At 42.5% G+C, this 22,558-nt stretch overlaps 1 protein-coding gene across 1 annotated transcript in view; it reads right to left on the bottom strand.

The window, feature by feature from the left end:
- Positions 1-22,558, bottom strand: part of lgr6 (leucine rich repeat containing G protein-coupled receptor 6) — a 168,237-nt gene that overhangs the window by 61,527 nt on the left and 84,152 nt on the right. The window contains exon 4 of the mRNA XM_003220517.4: positions 20,769-20,840. Coding sequence (XP_003220565.1) covers positions 20,769-20,840 — 72 coding nt within the window. The remainder of the gene's footprint in view (positions 1-20,768; positions 20,841-22,558) is intronic.

The following is a 22,558-nucleotide window of genomic DNA, read 5'->3' as shown; positions in this document are numbered from 1 at the left end:
ATGCACGGAGAGCCAAAGTTTGCACATGCCTGCCCTAGATTATGCATGTGGACATGGCCAACATGATTCCAGTCAATGGCTGTCAAACTGTCTGACCTTAATTTATATGTAAAATTACAATATCAGCCAAGGCACTTTAGGCAACTTTCAACAAGGTTAATCTAAATTCTTCACCCTAGTTTAGTACAATTAATATCATGAGTTTAGTAAACTAGTTTTGCTAGTTTAGTACAATTAATATCATGAGAAATTCTTGCTTGGCTACAAGGATTGAAGAAACTAACTTTTATTAGACCAACTGTAAAATTTCAACCAACAGGCACTTCTATCTAAAGTTTTAAATGTAAATATAAAGTAAAAAAATAAATAAAATTCAATCAATCCAATCAAGACCCCAGACAACAATTTGTTCTCAGATAACCCCAAGTGATGTGTGTAGGGAAATTACCCTTTCATTTTTATTTTTGCTCTTTTTGCCCATCTCTGTGACCTGTTTTTTTTCTGACAGGGTTCCAGTGAGGCACCTTTTCCATGTGTCGCCATGCCAAGAAAAAGCTTCACCAGTCGTACTTTCTGTTTGCCATGGCACTGTTAAAAGCACATGAACACTGCTAGGAAGAAAAGTGGAAATACTAGCTGCACTGTGAGTTTACTTTGCGTGCGTTTTATTGAATGTTATATTCAGTCCGGCAGTTTTTCAGTCTTATATCATAGTAATAATTTTCATGGTGCTTCCCATCTGTCTTGTGGTCAGACAGCAGAAAGGCAGGAGAATGCTTCTTATATACTTCCATATATTCCCTAAAATACTTTGAAAAACATGTTACAGCATACATTATCTCTCAGACAGAACTTGTTCTTTCTTACTGTTCTGTTTGTCCTTGAGGAAACAGCAAGAGCAAACACAATATACATATGTTGAAGGACATGAACAATATGATAAAGTCCCAAATGTGCTTTTTATTGACCTCGATTAGGGTGATCCATGACCCTGAACCCACTCACTTAAGAACATGACTTGTTAAATTTCCCTTAGTGACAAGGCAAAGAACAGTGAAGATGGGTGATTAGTCCCAGATGTTCTGTACAGTAGATCTGTCTATACAGCTGGGCTGATTGGTCCCAGATGCTAAACACAGTAGATGTATCCCTGCAGTACGCAGAACAACCAAAAATTCCCTTATGGTGAGTACAACAGGGGACTCAGTATACTTATAAATAGACTATACTGGGGTGTTTCTATACAATATGTTAATGAAAATGTATACAAAGGGTGAAGAAAGTGTAGTCTGTGAGCTCCATGCAGTCTCTCAGGCTCCTATGTATTGTGTGTTTAGCCACAGCACTCAGGATAGTTGCCCACCTCTAATATATACTATTATTTGCCTCCAGATACTCATTTCTGTATGTTTCCTGTTAACCAGGTCCACAGAAATGGGCAATTGAATTCACTGTGAGATCCTACAGGACTATTCCAGAACATTATTGTATATGTGGTAGTCAGATACATGCTCAGTAATCCTACTATATTTATGGAATGTCCTAGAAACTACATTTGAGAGGTTGGGGAGTTATGACTGCCAATGACAGCAAGCATTCACCTATGTCAAAAGTCACTCTTTTTGGGATACTCTTGGAAAATAAAATGGAGGCAGTTGTATAGTGGCAATTGAAAAGTGTTTTGCTGCTAAAGAGGCAGCAGAAAATAGTATACAGTACTATCAGTGCTGCTCATTTCTCTTGAATTCTCAAGTAGTTGCAGCATCCATCCATCCCTATAGTTGAAATGCCCCATTTCTCCTACAAACTCTTGGTTTAACATTGACTACTTGGAACTTTTAGCTTCGAACAGAATGCTGAGAACTGCCACTGCCCTTGTCACATTTCAATATCATAAAGTCTGGCCTCCTTATCCATGGGGAATACATTCCTGAACTTACTATGAAAACATGAAAATGGATATTAGCAAACCCTTAGAGCTGCCTTGGAGGACCTAGAAATTCCTAGAAAGGTATCATCTCTAGGAATTGTCTAGGTTCTCTAACCTGACTCTACGGTAATTTACACAGAAATGCCTGAAGGAGCTAGAAAATTCTTACAGATAACATATTTTGTTAAATGTGGATAGGTCCCACATGAAGTTAGCCTCTGTCTGAAGTTAGCCCCTGTCCATCTAGCATCATGGTCTATTCTAAGTTGTTGCACTTTACCTGCCTTATCAATTTGATAAAACCTCAGGACTCATCCCGTCCCAAGTTGCTCTCTCATTTATTGTAGCACTTTAGCCAACTACCTATCCCCTGTGTTTACAAAACTCATTTGGTGCACTTTACCCAGTTGTTTTTATGACTTTATATTGGTGCACCTTTTTAAAATTTATTATGGTAACATGTAGATTTCATATTTGCACCTGCATTTTGTTATACTGCATTTTGTTTACTGTATTTTGTGTATTTTGTTTATTGTAATTATTTGGGCTTGGCCCCATGTAAGCCGCCCCGAGTCCCTTCGGGGAGATGGAGGCGGGGTACAAAAATAAAGTTGTTGTTATTATTATTATTATTATTATTATTATTATTATTATTATTATTATTTTATTATGACACAGCAAACAAGATAGATATGCTGGATTTCATATCACAAAATCACAAGTCGAACACTTCCCAAGTGTCTAGGACTGTGTGATGTATTTTCAGATGATGCGCGCAGATCCCAGCAGGGTGGCCTTTTGCAGCTGGCAGATCGTAATTTTGTCAATGTCTATTGTTTCCAAATGCCGGCTGAGATCTTTTGGCACGGCACCCAAAGTGCCCATCACCACCGGGACCACCTGCACTGGTTTCTGCCAGACTCTTTGAAGTTCAATCTTGAGGTCCTGATAGCGGCTGAGTTTTTCCTGTTGTTTTTCATCAATGCGACTGTCACCTGGGATGGCAACATCAATGATCCAAACCTTTTTCTTTTCCACAACTGTGATGTCTGGTGTGTTGTGTTCCAGAACTTTGTCAGTCTGGATTCAGAAGTCCCACAGTATCTTTGCATGCTCATTTTCCAGTACTTTTGCAGGTTTGTGATCCCACCAGTTCTTTACTGCTGGGAGGTGGTACTTGAGGCATAAGTTCCAATGAATCATTTGGGCCACATAGCTAATAATAATAATAATAATAATAATAATAATAATAATAACAACAACAACAACAACAACAACAACAATACCAGCCTTATCACACAGGAGAAAATAAGCGTCCTAGGACACTTCTGCCCCAGTTCCCTCATGGAGCTCCATGCCACCCATCTGATGACATAGACTGACTTCCAGAGGGACTCCATGGGTGAACTGCCAATATGGAAGCCTTCTCATGTTCTATAAGGAACAATAGGGCTACTGCGGGTGTCAGCCACATAGCAACGCTTCCCCACATGTGATGCAGAAGTGTTAGCTGCCAACTGGGGTAGTGGGATTGCCCCACTGCTGCAACAATTCACCATGGAAGCTGGCAAACCGGAACTCTGGGCCTCATACATGTGACAATGTCCTTAATCTGTTTTACCTCCTTATTATTAACACTAACACACATGCAAATGAGATCTATAATTGACTTTGACTGATTGACTTTATATTCCATGTATCTCTCAAGGTGGGATTTAAGGCAGTTGTGCATGATCCTGAGTTTGGTCCTTATTCTTCTCCAAAAGGGTGAAGCAAATAGAAACAGCAGCTGGAAATATACATATGGCGTAGATTCCTTGCTGTCATCTACTCTATTTACACAGTGGCATTTTTTTACTTTAAATAACCCTTGGATTCTTATTATTATACTTGCTGGCTAAATAGCACTATAACACAAGGGTCACCACCATATAATGGGCTAAAGACCATAGGCAGGATCCTATGGATCTGTTATTACATAAAGCTCTGGCTGCAGACTGCACAATCATTGTTATTGCAGTCTCTGGGGTCACAAATCATTGTAATTCTGTCAGAAAGCACATAATCATAAGAAAGAAAGAATCACCTGGTGAAGTCAGGCTATAAACATACCCATAAGAACTTGATAGAAATCTATGCAAAGCTTTGAGCCAGGGCTTAGTTCTGGAGCATGTTTTTCCAGTGCTTAAGTTAATTTATGGCATGATAACATACAGACAATGATTAAACCCTCTGGATGGATGCAAAATATGAATAATATGAACACTGGCCAATCATTTGCAGGGTACATTTGACAAGAAAATTACTTAGAATGACTAGCAGGACTGCCTTCTGCATAGCTATTCAAGGGCAACAGTGTAGCCATACAAACTTGCCTCTTAAATCCCCTGGCCATTTTTTCCCCTTGGAGGATAGATCTATTTGTGTTGTATCACCTCTTTGCACCCCTAGATTAGTTTTCTGCAAATGTGTTTGTGTTAATATGAAATGGATGACACTATTCCGCTATAACTAGTGTGTTTCTTTACACTGAATGGTCGAGATGGGGATGACTTTTCTGATGACTTGTAGATGTTTCTTCAACAAGAGTATATTTTCCCCTTCCTTTCTCCTTTTTATAATCAAGACGCTAATATGGCTACTTCTTTGAAAAATATCTCCAACATATTGTACTCTAAAGGAAAGATATGACCCTGGGGAAAAAAGACCCATAGGTGACAATATATTCTCTTCTCAAGAGAGCCACCAAGGGTACACTAAACATTTAAAATGATAAAGCAGGGCTTCCGACAACTCTGAATGTCTTCCTTTCAAGTTTTATTCCCTTATTTAGCAAACTGCAACTCTGTCTGCTTTGCCTGACTCTAAATTTTCAATTTCACAATAACTGGATGGCGTCTTCTCAACTAGCCAGAAGGCACACTTTTCTTGTGCTCCAGGAAAGGCTTTCTGCCTCATAAATTACATTAACAATACTCAATCGTAGTTTTGCCGCAAAATCAGGTCTGTGCCAATAAATAATAATTTGACATTAAATTACTCCAGCCTATTTCTCTTTCTTCTTATCCTCTGAAACATTCAGTAGAAGTGCCTTCTTTCTCCTCTCTTCTTTTAACAACTAAAGGCTCATTCTATCAAAAATGATTTATATGAAGCAATATTGCCCTTACAATGAGCTGTCACATTTCAGACAGATCAAAGATGGTCTGTGAAAGCAAGAACATGCTCTCAGGCTATGCTAATTCCAAAGCGATTCCTTTCCTTCCTTCCATCAGTCATCAGAACGAATATATATGCACTAACAACAGCCCTGTCTGGTAGGGAGGTTTCTCCTTTGTCGACATCAAAGCGCTTGTCCCCCTCAACTTCCAAGGAGTCACTCTTTGCATTTTAATCTTCAGCAGTAATAATGATGATAATAATTACCCTGTTCAGGGTTTAAAAACATCTTAAGGAGGCTTTGCTCTGTTTCTGTTTCAAAAGTGTTTCTCCTAAAATCATGAGGAAGTAGCTGTACTGTATCTAAAAACCGAGATGTGTCACTGATTCTGTGCACAGGTTGGAGTAAAGGAGGCCAAAGCATTGAAGGACAACGTTTATCTGAGCAATTCATCCACCTTTCCCTGTTCTTTGAAGTTAGTGCTGGAATCATTTTTGCAATGTAGGGAGGCAAAGGGAAGCAACCAACTGTAACTAGGGCTTCTTTGGCAGCAGTATTTCTTTGCTTGCTCTGAGTGCATACAGCTCTTAGGTTCTGTATAGCTGAGCAGTACACAAGAGTTGATTCTGGAACACTGCATTCTGCCACACTTACCAGGGATATAGCATATGTCATGAGTAAATTCAACCATTCAACCTGCATTGCTTTGTCAGATAAAAACATGTTATTAGGATACAGTTCTCCCAGAGTATCAGTTGTTGTTGTTGTTGTTGTTGTTGTTGTTGTTTGCCTTCCAGTAATTTCCAAACAATGGGATCCCTAAAGTAAAACTATCACAGGGTTTCCTTGCAAAATTTGTTCAGAAGAGGTTTGCCATTGCTTTCTTCAGAGACTGAGAGACTGTGGCCTATCCAAGGTCACCCAGTGGGTTTCCTAGTTGAGTGGGGATTTGAACTGTGGTCCCTGGGATTAAAGTCCAGTGCTCAACACATTACACTATGCTACATCTTGGGCTCCAGGCTATGTTAAAATCTAACAGACCGGCCTTTTCAAGGGAGAGGGAGGTGGTAAAGAAGTGCCTCGGTTCTCACCTCTGCCGCTCTTCGCTTTGCCTCTGGATTGTCTCTATCTCTTTCTCATCCAGCAGCAAAACCACCAACTCCACCAATTTCCCTCTTTTGTGAAGGAGAAACTTATGACATTATTCCAACCTAATTTCCCCTCGTGTTCTGACCATCTTTGTATGCAGTCCCAAGGAGGCTATCCCATGACGCCAGCCACTTCCAGTGGCTGTGTGTGGAAATCTGTCTTGCTAGTATGTGAAGATGGTCAAAAGATTTCATTTTAAGGAGTCAGGTGTTCCCTGACTCCTGATTGTAGACAGTGGTGGGAAGAAGAGGAAAGCCAGAAGAGAACTGAGAAACATCGTAGGATGGTTGGCCATCCCTGAAGATGAACCTTGTTGAGTTAGACCAGGTCCCTACTCTTAAAAACACTTTCCTCTGCCTTTTCTGCACTCTCCCCCGCTTTCTTCCTGCCCGTGGGATAAAGTCCTTAGCTTCACCATCAAGTTGTTGTGGGGTCTTCATGGTGAAGCTAAGGCCCCTTCTACACTGCCATATAAAATTCAGATTATTTGCTTTGAACTGAATTATATAGCAGTGTAGAATCATATAATCCAGTTCAAAGCAGATGTGGATTATCTGATTAGATAATCTGGATTATATGACAGTGTAGATCCAGCCTAAGTTTCTCTCTCATAAGCGAGAGAAACGAATGATGCAGGCTTGGCCTTTTCCCCCCTCTAGAAGAGGAAATGACAGAGGCAAAGAGAATGGAAGGGTGGTGGAGGCAAGAACTGAGACACTTCTTCTTTTCCTCACACAAGGACTGCTACCTGCCAACATGCTGAGGCGAGGCAGGAAAATCGAGACTATTCCGCTTTGCTTCTTGCTCTGAGGAAAGGTGCCCTCTTGTAAACCTGGAGTGAGGTGCTAAAAACTCCTTTGAGGCCCAAAGAGATTTAGCTTATTGTAATTTCAACCTCTTACTACTGCCAAGTTCTGCAGGCTTGTTCTAGAGGGAAATCTACATTTCTAGAAGAAAGCTCATGCTACTTCCTCCACTTTCTATTTTCATTGGAAAAAATAAAGATTTTCTTCTGATCCTTAAATCCTGTCAGGTTCTTAATTTTTCTCACTCTTGCTGCAAAAGCAGTAATTATAATTTCTAGCACCTGCTTGCTTTGAAAATCCCTGGCTTGCTGTTGGTTGGCAGAGAAACAGTTGGTGTACCCATCTGCTTTAGGTAAGAGCTTGAAACCACAAAGTTGTTAATTAGCTTGCCACACGACTCTGTCAGAATACTCACAGCATGTTGTTACCACACCTATAAAAACTGCTGGTAGACAGACACCCTGCCAGAGAATCACAACTGGATCACTGCATTAAATCAGACTTGGCACCCAAGAAGCAGTTTAGAAACTTTCCCATCAGGTGCAGATGTATCTCTTCTAATCTTTCCATCTTGGCATATTGAAGATGGAACTCAGAAGAATAAAGTTGGAAAGGACCACCAGGGCCATTCAATCCAACCCCTGTCAATGCCTGAAAACACAATCAAAGCAACTCCCAACACAAAAAATGAACATCCCCAATGGAAAGTATAAGGATCACACACAAACTTTCATTTTCTCCAAAATGCTTCCCCACTCTTCCATCATTTAATGACACCACACTGGTTGTTCTCTGAGATGTATTTTGCCCCTCTCTTTAGGCAAAAGCTTGTATCTAATTACCAGTGCAATTATTTACACTGGTAATTTGAGATATTAATGAATGTTTTAAATGGTCTAGTGTGCAGGGATAGGGGGGAAATTCACTACATTCACATTGCAGTGTGAACTTACTCAATTTTGAATTTCTGAGTCAATACTCAAATTGAAACACTGGGATCATCTACACTGACCATTTAATACAGCTTAAAAGCAGTACTGAAAGTGGTTTGACCAGAAATCCACACCATAAATCCTTACATGATGTGCATTGCATCACCTGTCCTTTGGGAGGAGGCACTGTGATCCATAATGCATCATCATATTTATGGCCTAATGAAAAATTGTTACAAAAATGGACCATAGGAGTTCAAACTTAAAAGAAGCTGAATTCCAGGTGATGCTGAACCATTCCAAAAGGATACTACTGCTTTGGGATCTTCTCATAGGGAAAGTTGACTTTCTCTCCTCTGCTGATTGAATATACTGAACATCACACAATAACTGCTACCTTTTGCATAAATGGAGGTGTTCCGTCCCCCAGGACGATGGTTTGCCTTACCTATTGGTCGTTTGTTTGTTTTCCCTCCTTTACATTTTGTTTGAGCCTCTGGCTGCAAAAGCCTAGGAAAAGTGGCTTGGAATCTGCAAGAACTGGCTGCAGTTTTCTTTGCAGTGATTGGTCAAAGAGTGCAACATCTTAGGACCGCCCTTTTTACCAGGGTCTAGTCTCCATTTTGGAGCTTCATTCTGGCTATAGTCTTCCAACGTGCTGGAGCTGTGCAAGGCTAACTGGGACAAATCATCCTCAAAACCAGGCCAATCTAAGCCTATCCAAATTAGATAAGTATTGAATTATATTGATCTGGAATAGGAAATCTAGTTAGAGGAGCAAAGTTATTCCATCGCTTCTAGAACTAATCTTTGCTGTAAAGATAGGGAAGGAAAGAGTTTCTCCTTCTAATATAGGCAGCGTGATTAGGGTATAGTGGTTTTATAATCACTTTTGCCTTCTGGAACCAGGGATAATTCTGCAACTAAAACCTATGGAAATTTGTTTCATTTTCTGCAACTTTAAGATCTGTGCCAGGTTTACAACCTTGTGTGAATAAACATCCTTTTTTGAAGTTATCCAGACTCAGTCGTTCAATATCTATAGGACAGCTTATAGGGATTTGCAGTTCGCCCGGATAAAGGACAGCACGTTTCAGTTTTATAGTTTTTTATTGTCCGGCGGACGGCACAGTTTTGAGGTAGATCAGCGGTTTTTCCGCTTGAGCTAGCTTGCACAGCCTATAGTTTTTTATAGTTTAGGAAGTTTAGTATAGGCCGCGGCTTTTCCGCCTGAGCTCAGTCTGCATACCTAAAGACTCTACCAGCGTCTGAGGCAGTGGAGCCCGCTCTCAGACCTGAAGGAGTCAAATAGTGGGGCTCTATTTCCTTGCTATTTGGCTCGCGTGTGCGCACGTAGCCCAGTGGCTTTCTGGGTTTGCACAGGCTGTGCAGTTCCCAGCAACGTCCAGGGCTCCCTCGGCGGTAGACCTCGAGCCGCGGAGCACCAGCGACAGTTCTTTGGCTGGCTCTGAGGCGTGGAGCCCACCAGAACCAGGCTAGAACCTGGACAGGCCTGGCAACGCTGCTGCGAGTTCGGCCGGAGCACTCAACCGGCTTTGACAGCCTCTTCATCAGGAGTTCGGCCGGAGCACTCGGCCAGCTTTGACCTGCCTCATGGTCCGGCGGTGGTGACCTGCCTCATCGTCCTGCGGTGGTGACCTGCCTCATTGACCTGCGGCGGTGACCTGCCTCATCGTCCTGCGGTGGTGACCTGCCTCATCGTCCTGCGGTGGTGACCTGCCTCATCGTCCTGCGGTGGTGACCTGCTTCATCGACCTGCGGTGGTGACCTCCCTTCACAGCGGGGAGGAGGCGTCTCTTCTCTCCTCCTTTCCAAAGCCAGCCTCGGTGCTCCGTCGGCGGCAGGCCTCGAGCCGCAGAGCACGAGGTGCTTGAAAATTTGGCGAAGTCGCCATTTTGGCAGTTTACGTCACTCGGGCAAGGGAGGTATCAAGTGGCAAGTTGCTGTCAGTTGACATTTTGCAGCTTGCCCACCAAAGTCTGGCGCCAAAGGTCACAATCTTTGTAAAGTATAGTTACTTAGTGATATATATTGCTATGGTTAAGTGCTGTGAATTGTATTATATATTGAATTTGCTTTTATTGTAAATTTACTTGCAGGTATATTGCATTTGCCTTTGTTGTAAATTTACTTGCTATTAAGAATACATAATGTCTATGCAATTTCAAGATGATACAGATGGCGTACCTCCTTCTGAGGCTGAAAATAGGAATGAAAGGCCCCAAAGGATAAAGCACCCTTCAGCCAAGATGCTAGCCCATCTAATAGATGAAAAGGAGCTCCTCCATGTGAGGTTAGGTTCGGCATGGGAGCGAATTGTAACATTAATGGACAGAATAGAGAGCTTGGGTATCACAAGGGTGCCAGCCATATTACAGACAGACCTCGAAGAAGCCTTCGGTCTTTGGAGGGGTTTAGTGTCTAAGATAGTCCAGGTCCTCGAGCGCATTAACGCCAAGGATTCAGAGTTAGAAATAGGGAGTGTTTTAGCTGACACTAATGAGAAAGAAAATAGGGTGAGGGCAATCCTAGCTTCCTTATGCAGCCATGAGACCAATCTTTTAAAATCACCTGCTGTGGCACTTAGTCTTAAGTCCAACCGCTCTAGCCAGGTATCTAAACTAAGGGAGCGTGCATCGTCTAAACACAGCCACTCTAGCAAGTCTTCTGCTGCTGGGAGTGCCATCTCTTCCCTAGCTGCCTTGCACATTAAGGAGGCTGCACGTCTGGAGCTAAAGAGCAAGGTAGCGGGGGCGGAGGCTGATGCTAAGGCAGCTGATCTCACCCTTCCCTTTAAAGAAGAAGAGCAACGACTGCAAATAGAACAGGCCCGTAGACAAAGCGAAATGCAAATGGAACAGGCCCGTAGACAAAGCGAAATGCAAATGGAACAGGCCCGTAGACAAAGCGAAATGCAAATAGAACAGGCTCGTATAGAGATGCTTAGAATAAAGATGGATGCCGCAGCCAAAAGGGTAAGGGCTGAGACTTTGGCCAAGGCCCTAATTGAGCCACTCACAGAAGAAAATGTAAGCCAGTTACCAATACAGGACCCTTCTGCCAAAGTGTTTGCGCACCTTGGCAGCATGTACAGCCAGTTTTCGGATGAGGAACAGGGAGACTTCTCTCCTTACCCAGAGCAGGGCCCCAAAGTCACTTTTGAGTTTCCTGCAGAGCAGAGCGTCATAGCGGGGAGCTCACCTTTGCTCGAGCTACCTGTGCCTCCTGCTAAAACCCTAGGTCAGTCAATCAGGGCCTCAAGGCCGAGCGCTAGTTGGCCCCTACAGACAGCTGCACAGGGAACCATCGATTCGTCAGTGGTCGATGTCATCCCTCCAAGAGGCCAAAGGTTGACGCAAGGTACACGGTGGGAGTCCACTCCACAACAGCAAACTCCTCAATTGTTCCCTTCGACGCCAGAGTCCCAGCTTGTCTCCATCATCAGAAGCCCCAGAAGAGATCTTAAGGACAAGGGTGTCGAAAAGTTTTCGGACAAGCCTGAGGAATTTCTTCTCTGGAAGGCCACCTTCCAGAGAGCAATCAGAGACTTAAAGTTATTGCCTGAGGAAGAACTGACTCTTCTGGCTGCATGGTTGGGCCCAGCCTCATCCTCACAAGTTAAAAAGATCTACGCAGCCCACGTAGCCGATCCCGACAAAGCCCTGGAAAAGGCCTGGGCCAGGTTGCAGCAGAGGTATGGGGCCAGTACAGAGATTGAAGCATCTCTTATGGACAAGCTCCAAAGGTTCCCAGCTTTAAAACTCAAAGACTTCAAACTCTTGTGGGACCTCAGCGATCTCCTTGCGGAATTAGAGTCGGCCAAGGAGAATCCAGAACTGCCCGGTTTGAAGTGCCTCGATCAGCACCTGTCCCAGAGGCAGATCTTGACCAAGCTGCCCTTCACTTTGCAAGAACGCTGGGGACAGGAGGTCTTCAACTACAAGGAGGCCCACTCCCAGGCATACCCTCCATTTTCTCATTTGGTCCAGTTCATCACCAGGGCAGCCAGAGAAAGGAATGATCCACAGACGGGCCTCCCCACCTTATACCAAGGGACCCAGCCAGAGAAGGCACCTGAAGTGGACAAGAAACCACCTAGAGAGGCCAATAGACCTGTCAGCGTAAAGGCAGTCGAAACTCAACACAAGACTGACGAACCCAGGTCGGAGGTAAAAGAGTTGCTTTGCCCTATTCACCAAAAGCCTCACAGCTTGGCCAACTGCAGGGAGTTTAGTAGAAAGACATACAAAGAAAGGCAACAGCTAGTTCAAAAGCAGGGAATCTGCTTTAGATGCTGTGGAGCAACTCCACACTTTGCATCCAACTGCAAAGAAAACATCAAGTGTGAGAAATGCAACAGCCTCAAGCATTGCACCGCAATGCACAACTCCAATATCATCTCTCACCCCAAAGAGAACGCTTCACCAAAAGAAAAGTCAGCAGTCGAAGACACCGACAAGCCAGCCGCACCAGAGATGCAGATGGAAGTTTCAGCAGTCGCCTGTACAGAGCTGTGTTCTGACTCGCACCAGTACAGAGTTTGTCATCCTATCTGCCTAGCGGATGTATATCCAGCCAAGAGCCCTTGGCTTAGAAAGAGACTCTATGTGGCCCTGGATTCACAGAGCGACGCCTCCCTGGCTACTCCAGAGTTCTTCCGCATGTTTGACCTTAAAACCAAGATGGTCGACTACACTATGACTACGTGTGCAGGAAAAAAGAAGTTGCAGGGTCGCATAGCATCTGGCTTTGTTGTCTCCTCTTGCGACCAGAAGAGACAGTTCAAGTTGCCAGACCTGATTGAGTGTTCCTCCATCCCTCGGAACGAAAAACAGATTGTAACTAGAGAAGTTGTGGAGGCTCATCCACACTTGCGAAGGCTGAAGAATGCCATACCAGCCTTTCAGCCAGATGTGGACATTGCCCTTCTGCTTGGTGCGGACTGTCCGAACTTGTTCTATGTGAACGACCAAGTTAAGGGACCTCCAGGGGCGCCCATTGCTCAGCTGCTACCACTAGGCTGGACAGTTACAGGCCCAGTGTGCATAAACAAGATGCACCCACCATCGTCGTTGGACTCCAATCAAGCACAGGTGCTTAAAGGTGGACGTCCTACACTTGTGCGCAGTTGCCTAAGTCACATCTCAGTCTACTGCCAAGCAATAACTCCAGAGTATTCCTCCATCTTCAAAGTCTCTGAGAGAGACGAAGCCACAGCGCTCTCGAAAGATGAGCAAAGGTTTTCGGACATTATGAATGCTCAAGTCTCACGAAGTGCAGAGGTGAAAGTTTGCAAGATGACCACGGAAATCAAGATGGGCCAAAGATCTTGCCTGGAACCACACCGTTTTGAACGTTTTTCGGAGTGGCACAGTCTCCTTAGAGCAGTAGCTAGGCTTATACATCGTTTAGCTTGCAAAGATAGTGAGCCTTTACAGGTCCAGGATATGATAAAGGCTAAGAGCGTCATATTCAAGTCAGTACAGAGATCTGCTTTCAAGCAGGAAATGGCTAGAGCAAGGGCTCAACATCCCTAATCAAAGTCTTCTAAATGAGTTAAACCCATTTCTAGACAAGGAGGGTATTTTGAGAGTTGGAGGAAGGTTAGCCAAAGCTAAACTCAAGGCGTGCATAAAAAACCCCATCATCATACCCCCTAATAGTCACACTGCATTGCTGCTCGTTCGGCATCACCATGAAAGGATCCATCATCAGGGTAGAACTCTAACTGTGGCAGCCCTTAGAAATGAAGGTCTGTGGGTAGTTAATGCCAAAAGGTTGGTCAACAGTTGTATTTTCAAATGTGTCAAATCTCGGCGACTCAGACGAAACTGTCAAAGTCAGTTGATGGCAGAACTACCTCAGGATAGGACTTTGACAGACCCACCCTTTTCCCATGTGGGAATCGATGTGTTTGGTCCTTGGGAGGTTGTCACTAGGAAAACCAGGGGTGGTGTTGTAAATAACAAGAGGTGGGCAGTTTTGTTTACTTGTTTAGTAATACGAGCTGTCCATATAGAAGTCATAGAAGGGATGGACACTTCATCATTTTTAAACGCATTAAAAAGGTTCATAGCCCTCAGAGGGCCAATTAAGTTAATTTGGTCGGACTGTGGCACCAATTTTGCATGTGCAGACCTTAGCCAACCACTTCTGGAAGAGGTGGAAGGCCGAATACTTAAGCCAGCTTCCAACCAGAAGACTCTGGCAAACCCCAAAGGACAATTTCAAGGTGGGAAACCTTGTGTTGCTAAAGGACAAAGACTTGCCCTGCTATGCCTGGCCTATGGGCATTATACTAAAGACCTTTCTTTGCCCTGACGGTAAGGTTAGAAAAGTTCAGGTAAAGACTCATAGTAAGGACAAAATGTCTGTCCTAGACAGACCAACCAGCAATCTCGTGTTGCTTGTCCAAAGTGTGTAAGTTTTATACTGTTTTATTGTTGTGTATACAAAGGTGTTTGTATGTTTTTGATTGGTAAATTCCCACATCCTGGGAATTTAGCGGGGAGTGTTCCGTCCCCCAGGACGATGGTTTGCCTTACCTATTGGTCGTTTGTTTGTTTTCCCTCCTTTACATTTTGTTTGAGCCTCTGGCTGCAAAAGCCTAGGAAAAGTGGCTTGGAATCTGCAAGAACTGGCTGCAGTTTTCTTTGCAGTGATTGGTCAAAGAGTGCAACATCTTAGGACCGCCCTTTTTACCAGGGTCTAGTCTCCATTTTGGAGCTTCATTCTGGCTATAGTCTTCCAACGTGCTGGAGCTGTGCAAGGCTAACTGGGACAAATCATCCTCAAAACCAGGCCAATCTAAGCCTATCCAAATTAGATAAGTATTGAATTATATTGATCTGGAATAGGAAATCTAGTTAGAGGAGCAAAGTTATTCCATCGCTTCTAGAACTAATCTTTGCTGTAAAGATAGGGAAGGAAAGAGTTTCTCCTTCTAATATAGGCAGCGTGATTAGGGTATAGTGGTTTTATAATCACTTTTGCCTTCTGGAACCAGGGATAATTCTGCAACTAAAACCTATGGAAATTTGTTTCATTTTCTGCAACTTTAAGATCTGTGCCAGGTTTACAACCTTGTGTGAATAAACATCCTTTTTTGAAGTTATCCAGACTCAGTCGTTCAATATCTATAGGACAGCTTATAGGGATTTGCAGTTCGCCCGGATAAAGGACAGCACGTTTCAGTTTTATAGTTTTTTATTGTCCGGCGGACGGCACAGGAGGGATAAATATTTTGGGTCAACTTGAACAAATAAACATTATGCAAAGGAACATTGAGGGCAAGACTGTACAATTCTTCTTTGTATCAACTACCTGCCTTTGCCCTCAACCTGAAAACCTAATTCCCACATCAGTGGTGAATACTTTATGAAGTGCTGCTTGATTTTCAGGCAGTAAGTTAGTATTCTGTAAAATGACATACAAGCTCTGTAACTCAGGGCAAATGGAAAAACCACAGCCTCTGGGCAATATAAACAAGAGACTCAGATCCCCGCAAAACTTGTAATATGTGGAGATCATTTGTAGTGATATATGGATGTTCCAAGTGGGCAATAAATACAGAAAACTTATGGGAAATTATTACTCATAGATGCTAAAGGGGGGGGGGGGGAGAGGCCTTTACACAGACGCTGGTCTTTCTTCTAATGTAATGACCATCCCTAAGAAGATATAGAAATAATAGAAAGGCATTTGGCACAAGGCCAGTTTAAATAAAGACGTATTGGCAGCCCCAATGAAATCTGAGCAAATCAGCTTGGTTTTCCTTACTTATTTAGCTTTAGAACTACCTTAATTCACAAAGAAGACTCCTAAGGGGGAAACAGTTTACTCTACACCTTTTCATCTCTCTCAAATCAGGCCTAAATTATCCCAATAACCACTAGTCTGATTGGACTTAATGAAGGCAACGAGTTCCCCAAACAGTGTTTCTTTCTCAATTAAAACTGGATTTAGGAAGAAAATTCAGTGTTGAGAGAACAGAGGAGCTGCAGAGTCTCTTTTATTTGGGAGGAGGATGCAGCAAAGGAAGGGGAGATGGTTGGTGAAGGTTTATCATGTAAAATTCATCTGTGGGCTGGTTCATATAAAATTGCTTCCTGTTGATTGTTGTGACCTATTGCTGTCAACTCTACTTTGACTTCTGAAAGCAAGCCTAAGAATGATAGTCCACCAAATCACCCTGTTACCAACAGGCCTTGCAGACCCAGGCCACTCCTTCCTTAACTAAGTCTATACATATGTTCTATCTAGTATTTCTAGGTCTTCTTGCATGATTTTATGGTCAACAACTACCAAAGGTTGACCACAGAGTTATGCTGTACAACCTAGAGCTTCCTAGAGAGAACACTTCTCTAGATATTTGTACATCCTCCAATGCAATTCCATTGGAGGTTAACCACAGGCTTGTGCTAGAGGGCCAAGCGAGTCTAGAGAAGGTAAAACATGTGTTTATTTGTAGCCCTGCACCCCTACCCCAGTGAATGTGAAGTGATGACTGTATTGCTATACTGTCATATAACATAAACACCAAATATTTAAAATTTGGTACTTTACGGACACAAACATGGGCACACTCTCCAAAGGAATATGTTCTTACTCATATCAGGAATGTTTTCTTGTTTTGTTAGGCTTTACTCAAATCAGTCATTTTAAGATTGGCACTTTGCCTTAAGTTGTAAATCAGTTGCAGACTGGCGCCAGCATCCTGGAGCAGCTACTTAACTAACATCTAACCTGTCACCATCCCAGTTTACCATAAAAACCAGCTGCCAGATCAGGCAGTGGAAGTCTGTTCTGCTTCTGAATGGGGTTAATGAGGACAATGTTTCCATCTTCCTCTCACCAGGAAGCAAAGCTACAAGAAGGGCCCTACTTCTGATGGTCAGTGGCTTGGTTGCTGGTGGAAACGGGGTGGAAACATTTTTATCTTTGTAGTTGAAAACTGAATGGACCTCCTCTGCCTGATCCAGTGGGTGATTCTTAAGGGAGAACTGGGTAGGTTTATGAAGGTTTACAGTAAGGCTACATAATCTTATTGAATATAGAACACTAATGAATCTGTAACTTCAGATTACAAATGCATAGCAGCGATACTGAATGCCAGTGTGGTGTGCTGCTATAGAAGATGGTTACCATGCTACTAGATGAAATAAAAACAAAGGATAGAGAACCACACTCCAGTGTGACTGCTATTGCATACCCTTACGCAAAAATCGGAGAAATGCTCAATTGGATTCTTATGGATTACCGTTTTTCCTTTCCATAGTAGAGAGTAGCACTGTTCATGTCAATTCATTTAATTCAAGGGCAAATAATCTTTGACTTTCCAAATGTTAGAATTACACTTCACACTGGCTTCAATCAGTATGTCTAAGGGTGCTTCCAGACAGGCCAGAAATGTGCACCAAAGTGGGTTTTTAAAATAAAATCTCTCTCCCCCCCCCCCCCCCCAAATCTCCTTTCCTTGCACAATGAGAACCGTAATGGTGGCTGGGTACTTTGGGCGCCAGAAGCCCAAAAGGTTCTGGATAGCAAATGGGGACTCATCCGGAAGTGAGTCCCCAAAGACCCAATACCTCATTACGCCCGGGTCTTTCAGGAAAGCCCGGATCTAATGGGATATTCAATTAATTTGGAATGACTAAAGTTATTCTGAATTAATTTATTTTTACTGTGATCATAGTTTGGATGCCCTTGGTAAAAACCAGACATGTCTTGCGTTTTGGGCCTGTCTGGATGGGTCCTAAAGCCCCTTCTAAACTGCCATATAAAGATTATCTGCTTTGAACTGGATAATCAAAGATTATCTGCTTTGAACTGGATTATATGGCAGTGTAGACTCATTTAATCCAGTTCAAAGCAGATAATATGGATTATTTGATTATGATAATCTGGATTATATGCAGTGTAGGAGGGGCCTTAGACACTGAAACATCTGAAGATCTATAGGCTTTCTGTCCTTAACTCCAGTTATATAAATTAAAGGATCTCCCCAGCCTACCAGTGTTAATCATCCCATTTCAGATATCAGATTACAGGTAATAATTTTATGATAAACTCAGATGTGTCATATGTTTGGATGCTATCCAGGCCATATGACTGAAGAACACTCAAAATCACTTCCTTTTTATTGAAAAGCATGCTGACTTTGCTTGAAAGAGGTCATGTAAGAAACAGAATGAGATTTCATCTGTAAATATGCAACACCATTTGCTTTGAGAAACCATTTCCTGCACCAAGCCCATGTCCCCTATTAGATCAAAGTGCCTCAAAAACTAATTTGCTGAGTTTCTTCATGACCCACCCACCCTCAGGGGCAGCAAAGGTCCTAGAGTTAAAATACAGAGCTATTTCTGGTTTGGGTGGTTTTATCCATACAGATATGGGGAAAAGGAAATTAAAAGGAGAGCTATTTGAAAGAGGATTCACAGAGGCATTAGACCATTAATGGAACCACAAAATGACTTGACATGAAACCAGGCAAGCCAGCTGGCATTATGAAAATTTTCTTTAAAATCTCTCAAGATCATGTTTATCTATCACAGACTGTATTAATAGTTGTTGTTGTTGTTTACATTTAAGCAGTTTCTGATTCTAATGCTGTCATAGAGGGAAATTATTCCAAATTATTTTATATTCGGAAGTTAGCTTTTGCTTTTGCTTTCCTTTTAGGTTAAGCATATGATTGCTCAAGGGCAGGGGTCCTCAAACTTTTTAAGTGGAGAGCTGGTTCACAGTCCCTCAGACTGTTGGGGGGCCGGACTATGATGAAATAGTCCAAAATTAGGATTATTATTGTGTGCCTTCAAGTCATTTCACACTTACGTCAACCCTAAGTCTAAATTTAGGACAGAGGCCAGGTCAATGACCTTACAGGGCCTTAGATTGGGGACCCCTGATCTAGACAATCTGATAAGACCATAGGTAAGCAAAGAGACCTCCAAAGACCATCTAGATGGTCTCATAAGACCATAGGTAAGGAAAGGGACCCTTAAAGGCCATCTAGATGATCTCATAAGGCCATCAGAAAACCATGGATAAGGAAAGGGACTCCCAAAGGCCATCTTGACAATCTAATAAGATCATAGGTAAGTAAAGGGGCCCCCAAAGGCCATCTAGACAATTTCATAAAACCATAGGTAAGGAAAGGGACCCTCAAAGGCCATCTAGACGGTCTCATAGGACCATAGGTAACAAAAGTGAGCTCCAAAAGCCATCTAGATGGTCTCGTAAGGCCATAAGTAAGCAATGAGATCTTCAAAGACCATCTAGACGATCTCATAAGGCCATAAGTAAACAAAGAGACCTCCAAAGTCCAGGTAGACTTAGGTCAACCCTAAGCCTAAAGTTTAGGACAGGGGCCGGATAAATGACCTTGGAGGGCCGCATCCGGCCCCCGGGCCTTAGTTTGGGGACCCCTGCTCAAGGGTAACCAGTGGGTTTCTATGGTAGAGAAGGGATTCAGCCAGAGAGGCCACCCAGTCTTTCTGTGAAAGCTTCAAATTGAAGAATACTCCCAAACTACATACCTGCTTTGTCATGAGGAGTGCTACATCACTGGAAAAGATACTATCTCTAATTCCTGAACTTGGGAACTGGCTCTTCACTGAATGCATGTCTTATCTGTACAACATTTATTGGCTCCTGATCCAGTCCGCTGCTGATTCTAGACATTGGTCCAAAATTCAAGAACTTCTAATTTAGACAGAAAATAGAAGCAGGGCTAGGTGTCACCTGCTGGGTGAAGTACAGTAGCTCTCATCTCTGTAACTTTTCCAGTGACTTCTTTTGGATATAAAACATAATAGAAAACCCAATGAAAGCGTCAGAAGTCTCCTAATGCAACGTTTTAATAATAACGCTAACGATAGGAGGGAAACCAAAGCTTCCTTATACCCAGTCCAATGAGCTACTCCAGCATTAAATGTCACCAAGAAATCAAATAAAATATATAGGGTACTACTCCCCTCATATCTCTGATTAAGAAGATCCACTAAAGACTGTTTCTGTACTATGTCCAAGGTTGAAGACAGAATGAAATGGATCTAAAGGATTCCTATACCACTATAGCAACAGTTACATTATTGGGATTGCAATGTCTTCTTTAGTAAAGTAGCTCACCACAATTATCAATGCTTTGAGTAATCTCCAGTTTGGACTACTGCAATACACGGTATGCAGGCCTGCCTTTGATGACCCTTTGCAAATTAAGGTTAGTCCAAAATATGAGTGCTATATTCTAATTGAGAGTTCATAATGCTGCCAATTAAATGTAATTTTCAACTATTCCATTGTTTCCTCACTTACAGATTTACTACAAAAAGAGAAAAAAGGAGATGTGTGTGAGGGAGAGGGAATGCATGAGGAGCATTAGTAAATGACAGCATCACCTGGAACCCACATACATGGCATGTTCATTGGGCAGGGCTATGTTTACATAAAACTGGAATCACCTTATGAGTGTATCTACACTGTAGAAGATGTACATTCAGAACTATGGAGAGAGAGATTATGGTGTAGACAGTCGGTACTGAGATGCTTCAAAATAAGTCTGCCTTCAAAAGGTCTTTACAAAAATCTGTAAATATGTGAAAATCAACCTTCACTTTCAAAAAATTCAAATATTTCATGCCATAGAGTGCTGAAATATAGAGTGCACTTCACATTCCTAGGAATATATTGTTGGGTTTCTACCCAACTGCTGAAAATCACTTGCTTAAGGGATTCCAAGCCTGCAATGAGAGTCTGTAAGAACTTACAGCGACTGGAGGTTTGGAAGATCCCACAAAGCCTCTGCTGGAATCCGATTGAGCTGATTGTTCTGTAACATCCTATAATTAGGAGAGAAAGAGAAGTAAACACTATGGAATGCACAGTCATTTAACTCCCTATCCCCTCCATATAAGATTTTAAAGTACAGATGCTATCTGAAGATCAAAACAGTGCATTATAAGCATTGTAGTACTGAATACTGCAGGACAAGGAATAACATTCCAAAGTCTATTCATTTTGATAGCACAGAAACAATCTACAGTTCACAATTTCATTTACAATTCCTCATGTAATGTCAAGTCAATCTGCTAAAAAACACCGAGGGGCCCTCTACACAGACCAAAAACCTGAGAAAAAGTGGAATTTTAAATAATGGTTTCTCTTGGACTTTAGGCTTGTCTGGAAGGGCCCTCCACTGGCTCCATGCCTGGGAAGATGTGGACATCCTTAGATTTTTTTTAACCCGGAGTAAACCTGGAAATCCTCAGGCTAATCCAGAAAAAAAAAACCACAGACTGTAGACCCGTGTAGAAGGGCCCTGAGACAGATACTAGTGATAATTTTAATTAATGTGCTTTTCCCAGTCCTTGTTTTTAATTTCCTATAGCTCAAATACAGTACTGTATTACCAGGTTAACATGAATTATGGAATGCATCAGACAAAAATGTAAAACTAGCTCTCTGGAGCAAAGTCTTCTAAAGTGTAAGGCAGGGACCCCCAAACTAAGATCAACATCTGACAAAATATTGCTATCTAGGCACTTTTTAAGACCTCCAGCAAGGTTCTATGTTATTCTTGGGCCCAAGGTCTAAGACTCATAATCTGCAGATGCATGTTTCCATGTAAAGTCTGTGAACGTATCCCCCAAGGATACTGGGACTGTTCTGCATAAGTAGCAAAGGTTCTAAGAAATCCTGTTAGTAAATTTCAGAGATGTTTATCAGGCAACTAGCAAAAATGCCTGGTGTGCATTGGTGGCTGATGAACACCAATCATTTATTTTATATGCATTGGGACACAATATGCACCAGGCACTTAACTGGCACTTAACTGGCTCTGCTATATAGTAACATAACAAAAACCTTCTCCTGGATACAGATACATTCTAATTCTTGCATGCAGAGACGCAACTCTGACACAGGATTCTGGTCTCCATCCTTATAAATTCCATGGTCCATGGACCATGTGCTCACCAGAAGATGAAAGCAAGAGATCTGCCCTAGATTTAAAAAAGGCTTTCTTGTGGTTTTGAGGCTTTCTTCCAATCTCTGTATACAAATATACAGAGACTGGTAGCAATTAAAATATGCTGTAGGTGCAAGACACTTAATCCTGTCAGTTGCTTTTATCCATTGCAAGTAAATGGCAATAAGAAAGCACACCTTCCACTTTGATCATGCATTGCTTTGTAACACTAACATTTAACTCTGAAGGTGGTGGAATACTAAACACGAGATCCACAAAATAACTGTTTGCCATTGCTCCAACAGATTGCAGAGGAATTAGAAGCTATTCCTACTGCCATGCCCATTTGTACCCTTCCCTACTCCCTTACAACATAAGCAGCACCAAGGGATTTGACACCTTGCTAGGAGTCATGGTGACTTTGGAAGGGGGTGCAGGAGGCACAAAGGAGGGCTTCTCAACCAGAGGTTCCTGGAATCCTAGAATTCCAAGGCATGTTGAGATTGGGAGGGGAAACCTCTCTCTTTTTGAACTATAGAGATGTATGTAAGGTTGCCTTGAGACATGAAAATTGTCTATTGTGAAAATGTT

Source organism: Anolis carolinensis, chromosome 4 (assembly GCF_035594765.1).
Source record: "Anolis carolinensis isolate JA03-04 chromosome 4, rAnoCar3.1.pri, whole genome shotgun sequence".
Taxonomy (NCBI): Eukaryota; Metazoa; Chordata; class Lepidosauria; order Squamata; family Dactyloidae; genus Anolis; species Anolis carolinensis.
Note: the sequence above shows the minus strand (reverse complement) of the source record. Positions and strands in the feature narration are given on the sequence as shown.